At 41.5% G+C, this 7,500-nt stretch overlaps 1 protein-coding gene across 8 annotated transcripts in view; it reads right to left on the reverse strand.

The window, feature by feature from the left end:
* Positions 1 to 7,500, reverse strand: part of ANKIB1 (ankyrin repeat and IBR domain containing 1) — a 207,046-nt gene that overhangs the window by 67,494 nt on the left and 132,052 nt on the right. For all 8 annotated transcript variants that reach the window (XR_015057498.1, XM_085878528.1, XM_085878527.1 and 5 more), the window contains one exon: positions 4,416 to 4,504. Coding sequence is in view for 7 of the 8 variants with exons in the window: in XM_085878528.1 (XP_085734654.1) it covers positions 4,416 to 4,504 (89 nt within the window). In the remaining variant the exon portion in view is untranslated. The remainder of the gene's footprint in view (positions 1 to 4,415; positions 4,505 to 7,500) is intronic.

The following is a 7,500-nucleotide window of genomic DNA, read 5'->3' on the forward strand; positions in this document are numbered from 1 at the left end:
AACCCTCCCCAGCAAATCCAGTATACAATTTCTGATGAAACACCTATAATCTGGGAGCCACATCCTGATTAATCCCCTATAATCCAGTTGACACATCCTGGATAAACATCTATAATCAGCCTACCTGCAAACCAACTCTTTTCTTTCTCTTTCACCCCCTCCCCCCCCCCCCCCCCCATTTGTGGAACAGCCTTCCTAAGCATCTTTTTCCCATTCTTCTCTCCAAGGTATGAAGCAAGTAGTGCATGATAATCTCATGTCAACCCCTATCATTACAATCATTTTTATGCTTATTAATCCAACCTTCTTACTTGCATGTAATTGTTTCTTCCCCTCCTCCTTCTACCGTTTTCAAATTGGCTTGGTTAACACTGCATCAATGTTTGCTTTTCCAAAGATTGAAATTGTTTGCAAAATTACGTAGCAGTCAAAGAATGTTGACAGGACAAATTATTCCCACATTTCTGCCTTGCTACTGCCAAGGCATCACATTTTACAGAAGCTTTTATCAAGTAAAAGTTGATACAAGTAAGGTTACTGCCATGGGTAATGTGGTTCAGCTAACATAGACATCTTTGTGCCCTTCTTCAGAGTGAAAGAGGGGTAATGCATGCTCTGGCAAAGGGCTCATGCTCTAAACATCAGCCCCAACTCAATTCCCATGATGAAGTTTTCGTTCAACATTTTGGTGACAAAAATCCATGGTAGATTTTGTCCACTAATGCAGACACTAACGAGCTTTCACAAAATGTAGTGTTCTGTTGCATCTTATACTACATTAATTAAAATAGTCAGGAACTTTGGGATACATGACAAGAAATATATTAATTTTGTATAAATGAAGCATCACACCACAGGGTTACAAGGTTACAGGATCACGATTCTGATCAGTGACCATCTGATTTTAGTCTTGTGCTGTTCTATAAACATGGTACACCAAGCGATACACAGGGGCGATTTTATCCATATAAATTCCATCAGTTAGGGAATTTTAGCAAATTGTATTGACCATCTGTGAAAAAATTGCTTACCAAAAATTTCTTCACTTACGTATTCATCTAGGTGTCCACTCACACCTATCAATTAGTGCAAACCCAAATCCTTGTGAAAAATTCTGGGGAGGCAATCAAAGTTCAGATGCTCAGAGGGCCTGTGCGAAAAAAAATCGGAAAAATTAACTTTTGCCAATATTGACTTGTGGGATGTCGAACTAGGGGTTTTTTTGGGGTGCTGAATTGATTCCAACCATTATTTTTGAGAAAAAAAAACACTCCTTGATCATATAAAATGTATTTTATTGACATTTTTAACAGAACTGTGCTCAATGGAAATGTTGCTTCATCAGCTTTTACAACCTTATTCATCAAACTCCCCATACCAGTATCTTCCTCACTCCTCTCGTCATCCAGCTGGTTTATGTTCAGGCACGAGTTACCATGACAGATGGCGCAAGCAGAAATACACTTGACTCCTTGCTTTTTACAGCAGCACCTGAGTGAGCTGCAGTCCCCCGCACAGTTGCAGCTGGCAAACGTCAGGAGGTAGTCTGGTGCAATGGGGTCTGTAGAAGGGACTGGTGCATATCCTTGCTCAGTGAGTTGCCATCCATAGTCCCGGGCATCCAACGATGGACTTTGCTGCATCAGCCAGTCTCTAGTCTGGAGGTAAGCTCAGAGAGAGTGCTGTGCTGCAGCTCCTGTTGTCGGGGGGGGGGGGGAGTTTCTCAGGTTTTATGCTCCCAGTAGCAGCTCGCTTGCTGAAGATGTCGAATCTCAAGTCTTCCAAGTCTTTGGAGGATTTCCCATGGACCATGAGCATGAAAAGATCACAGCCTGCTTTAATGATATCACCTTTCTCAGCTCGGATGTCCATAAACACGTCCATTGCCCTCTCTGCTTCATCAGTCTTGCAGAGCTTGCTTAGCAAAGTTGGTTTGCTAAACCCAAAAATTGCAGACACTGTATCGCAGCCAGAGAAGCTGTGCAAGAAAATGAGATACCTCCGGTATATCTCTGGGAGGGCCTCCCGGATCTTTCCGACATCGTAAGGTGTTTCTTTGGCTGTCGTGAGGAAGATTGGATGGTCTGCAACATGATGAATCAGCATAACCAGGACGTCTGTGTCCTCAGCCATCACCTCGACAGGGGACTCTCTTGCCTCATCGAGAGCTGCGCAGACGATGGAGGTGTCGGCATCATCAGAGCATTGCTGTGCATTGATTCCATTCCTACTAAATGTCTCAGCAAGGAGCAGAACGAGCTGGGCTTTGTTGTTCTTGTTATCGAGGAACTTTTCTCTTGCAATGATGATTTTGAGATCCAGACGAATCTGAATGTCACAGCATGCATTCTTTGTTCGTCTCAAGTGGTCATGGTCCTTGGTGGAGCTGCCGTATCTGTCAAAGACCACCGTTATCCAGAGGTGATGTCTCCCCATGGACTTCACAAACCGGAGGTAGCTCTCGGCAACATCCTTCCAAGTAAGGTTAGCCTCCCACTTGACATTGTGCAGGAGCCACCCACCATCAACCACAAGGCTTGTGCAGGGGGGTTGCTCGACAGGTGCCACACATGCCTTCAGGGATCTTGCTAGGGCAGCCTTGTCTGACTTTCGCAACTTTTGATTCTTGTCAAACAGAGACATCGGTTTTGGCGTCAACTCAAAGCGCAGAGCTTCTTTGGTCTTGACCTCACGCTCACTGATGACAATGAGGCGGTTGAATAGCTTCAGTGAGTCAATGACCAACTTCTCGCCATTGACTTTGGGTCCAGATCTGAGGCTTGCAAGTGATTTGACCTTGTGTTTGGTTACCATTGCATCCACAACAGTTTTCCAATCCATCTTAGCCTGTATGGCTCTGCCAACTTCTGCTTGATCAGCGTTGACTTGGTCTTTGGGAGTGCTGATGAACCCAGTTGAGAAGGACACCAGAGTCTTCTTGTCCCGTGTGGCATCGAAAGGGTTGAGTTCCTCCAACCACCCAACTATGGTATTGACAGCATCGTTATCTCTCTTCATTTGGGCTCTTTTAACGTCGGTGTGGACAGGTACCCCACATTTGACCATGCTTCTTTCTAGCTCTTGGTGAATGAACGAGAAGTGGTTCAGAGTCTGAACCCAAGACTTATGAGAACACTCATTCCGAAAGCGGCCTCTGTTTAGACCACCGGAGGATTTTGCCTCACGCATGAGTGTGGTTACATCCTTGTCCATACTGTCCTAAAAAGTAAGACTTTTTTTGTAAACAACAGACAGGACATGAAATTTTGACACAAAACAGACAGAGATGTGTTTTAACATTAATAGGTCCACTCTATGTTGAATATATTCAACTTCTATTGAGTCCGGTACACAATAATTTATAGCTAAAAGCTCTTAGCCAACGTCAGCTAACACAGAGAATTCTACTGAGCATGAGCACAAGTATAACCAACAATATAGCAGTGGTTTCAAAAATGTTGTATGCTGGTTTCAGCACAATTTGAACAATCTGAATCGATTGAGTCAAATTATCGCAAAACACAATCTGAGATATCTAAAAATGTATCATATCAATATTTTACAGCCAGGGATTCATTTTTCCTCAAATCTAATGGTTGGAATCAATTGAGCACCCCAAAAAACCCCTAGTTAGACATCCCACAAGTCAATATTGGCAAAAGTTAATTTTCCGATTTTTTCGCGCAGGCCCTCTGAGCACCCGAACTTTGATTGGCTCCCCAGAATTTTCCACAACGATTTGGGTTTGCACTAATTGATAGGTGTTAGTAGACACCTAGATGAATATGTTAGTGAAGAAATTTTTTGGTAAGCAATTTTTTCACAGATGGTCAATACAACTTGCTAAAATCCCCTAACTACATGCAATTACTCCACAGAAGTTAATATATTTGCATGATGTTCGTGAGCAATAACAGCACACAATGACACGAATCCTTGGTGATTTCCAGGTCAATTTCAAATGCATTGGCACAATTTTCCACTTTTAAATTTTGTCTTGACAATAAAATAAATAAATAATCCATGGAATCTTTTTTGATTATGGAGAAGGCCTCAAAAGTACAGAAATATCGTCGTGGATGTTGCGAAAAACATAGATGCAACATCAAACGTTGCAAATTGCCAGTGAATGGCTCAAAGAGCAGTATAGGCCCTACATCAATTACAGAGTGATATTTAGGTGAAAGTTATTCACGGGTGAGTTCCAATTGATTTTGCTAAACAAAGGTGAACTCAACGTGACCCTTCGGTGAAGTCTCAGCAACATTGACGTAAATTTCCTGGGATTAGCAAGGACGAGTCACCCATATGTATGGCAAGATTTTAAGATTTGTTCAATACCCTTAGTCTTCACTGCTAATGGAGATGATTACATGACAGGGAATAAGGACTTTGGATCCCAGATTCCCACATACATTCTTCAGGCTTCATATCTGTAATCTTCTTTAGCCAGTTCCTCCAGGTGCCACAATCACAAGGCTCGTGTGCTTCTCCAAGACACTCCCTGAAATTGGTTCATTGGGAAAAGCACAGACTGTCTGAGTCACTTGGTGTCCGCACCAGGCCTAGCCAAGCAAGGTACATGAAGCAGAATATTTGCTTTGGAGAGCAACCAACAATAACAAATCATTATTATAAATATATAATGTGGGAATAACATTTGCAAAAATTAATACATAAAACACAAGGTCAGTGGGGAAAAATGATTAATGAAAGCTTTGGTTAACTCAAGTGAAACAATGTGATCACAGAACACATTTTTATCGTTAAAAAAAAAGGAATCAAAAAAAAAAATTGAGTTTTTAAAAGAAAGGAGCCAAAGGAAGCTTTTTGAATTGATGCTGAAATGAAAATGTGAGAAGAAACTATCTTGTAGCTTTTCAATTGTTTACAGAAACAAATCAAAACACAGTAAAACATTTGCATGCAATGTTTATATACTCCACATCGCTCGACTGTTCAGCAAAATTTGTCTCAAATGAAAATAATATGTACAGGGTGATATTTTCATATTTGAGAACCCTAAATAATTCCCATACACTAAAAACTATCATGGAGTACAGAAGTATTCCGTAGAGAGGGAAGATACAGGAAAAAAAAAATGGCCACTCATTCAAATGCGAGCACAACGATATGCTTATAAACTAGTATAGAGTGAAGTCATCAGCATTTAAAAGACATACCTTCTATTCTTCAGCGTTTTCTGAATTACCAAGATTTTTTAAAAACCACCAGAAGACTTTGCTAAAGTTCCACAATAGGAGATTGCTAAAATGCCAATTTATACTTCTCGTTGTTGCCCCCTCAAAACAATGTAAAACTGTAGCCCAACCTAACTTAATAATTGCTGAAGCCATGATGGTGATTCCAACACGAGGAAGCTCCTTTATCTCTGGTCAAGTGCACGCAACCCAAAATTAAAAAAAAATGATCAAACATTAATTGTTTTATCAGGAAAATAAATTGAACGTAAATGTGGACTGAACCAAACCAGGCCAGGATCGTGGGATGGGGGAAAATGGACAGTACCATTCCAAAAGCGATACATATCCAAACCATCACCAAAATCAACTGAAACAAGTATTAAAACAATTTGATAACATCGATGGATTTAATCCACACCAAAATAACAAAATATACCGTCATGGCAAAAAATATTGGCACCCTTGCACTTTTTTCAAATAGTGCACCATTTCTTCCAGAAAAGTGTTGAAATTAAAAAAATATTTTGGTACCCACATATGTATTTCTTTGGTTTACAGTGGAGCAAAACAAAAAAATGTGAAAAGATTACTAAATCTTAGCTTATTCCACACAAATCCTAAAATGGCACGGACAGTATTACAGGCACCTTTTCAAAGCTGTTAGAAATCATTAGATTTCAAGCAGGTGCTTCTCCTTTACTTTGGAAATGAACTCGTATGTGGTGAGTTGCAGGTGCCTGTAATATAAAAATCACTCATTCAACTAGTTTGAATCGAGAAAATGAGTCATTCTGCTGTTTTGTGTCACTGTGTGTACGACAATGAGCATGGAGAAAAGAAAGAAAACCAGAGAATTGTCTGAGGAGGTCAAACACAAAATTGGACAATCTCAAGGCTACAAGTCCATGTCGAGAGACCTTGATGTTCCTGTGTCCACCATACGCAATGTTATCAGGAAGTTTAAAGCCCATGGCACTTTAGCCAACCTTCCTGGACATAGCCGCAAGAGAAGACTTGATCAAAGATTGCAGTAAAGGATTGTTCAAATGGTGGAGAAACCACTTTGATCAACTGCCAAACAGATTCAAGCTGACCTTCAGACACAGTACGACAGTTTCAACTTGCACCATCCGTCACCAACACAATGAAAAGGGGTTCTCTGGTAGGAGACCCGGGAGGACAACACTGCTGAGAGAGAGACATAAGAAAGTGTGACTGGAGCTTGCCAAGACACCTGAACAAGCCAAAATCCTTCTGTGAGAATGTCCTGTGGACAGATGAAACCGAATCAGAGCTTTTTGGGAAAGCACATCATCTTTGTTTACAGAAAACAAAATGAAGCCTTCAAACAAAAGAACACCTTCCTTCCCTACAGTCAAACATGGAGGAGGTTCAATGATATTTTGGGGTTGCTGGGCTGCTTCTGGCACTGGGTGCCTTGAATGGGTAGATGGCATCATGAAATCAGATTACCAAGGCGTTTTGGAGTGCAATGTTCAACCCAGTGTCAGCAAACTGGGTCTCTGTCGAAGGTCATGGGTCTTGCAGCAGGACAATGACCCCAAATACACTTCAAAAAGCACCCAGAAATGATTCAAGACCATTTCAGGGTTCCTCTTTTTTTCCATTTGTGGGTTCCTTTCATTCCTCTTTTTCCCGCCTTTGGAACAAACTCCCACACTCTCTTCAATCCCACTCTTCCCTCCAGGTCTTTAAAACAGCTGTTCATCACAATCTCATACATTCCCCATCCAAAACCATGATCTTTTCTCCCCCTGTTAATCCACCCCAAACCCACCTCCTTCAAATTCCCTGCTTTCCTTCCTGAAAGTCCCTGTAATGTCCATCTTGTTTACCCCGTGTCCCCTGCCCCATCCCGCTCCCTTTCACACATATTGTATCAATCCCCCCTGGTTTGTTCTGCCCTCTCCCATCCCTCTTGCCTCCTGCTCCCCTTGTTATATGTTCTGTGTTAGCTCTTATACGAGCCTTGACATTGATGATTAAAAAAAAAAAACACAAAACACAAAACACTGGACTGTTCTGAAGTGACCAGCAATGAGTCCAAATCTAAATCCCAATGAACACCTGTGGGGAGATTTGAAAGCAGCAGTTGGGAGAAGGCATCCTTCAAATCTGGGAGAACTGGAGCAGTTTCCACAAGAAGAGTGGGCCAAACTACCAGTAGAGAGGTGTAGGAATCTCATTCATGGCTACAGAAAGCACTTGACTGCAGTTATTTTGTCCAAAGGCTGTGCTATCAAATATTAAGTCTTGGGTGCCAATAATTTTGTCA

Source organism: Eptatretus burgeri, chromosome 4, assembly GCF_056783735.1.
Source record: "Eptatretus burgeri isolate ZD-2024b chromosome 4, Ebu_testis_v1, whole genome shotgun sequence".
Taxonomy (NCBI): Eukaryota; Metazoa; Chordata; class Myxini; order Myxiniformes; family Myxinidae; genus Eptatretus; species Eptatretus burgeri.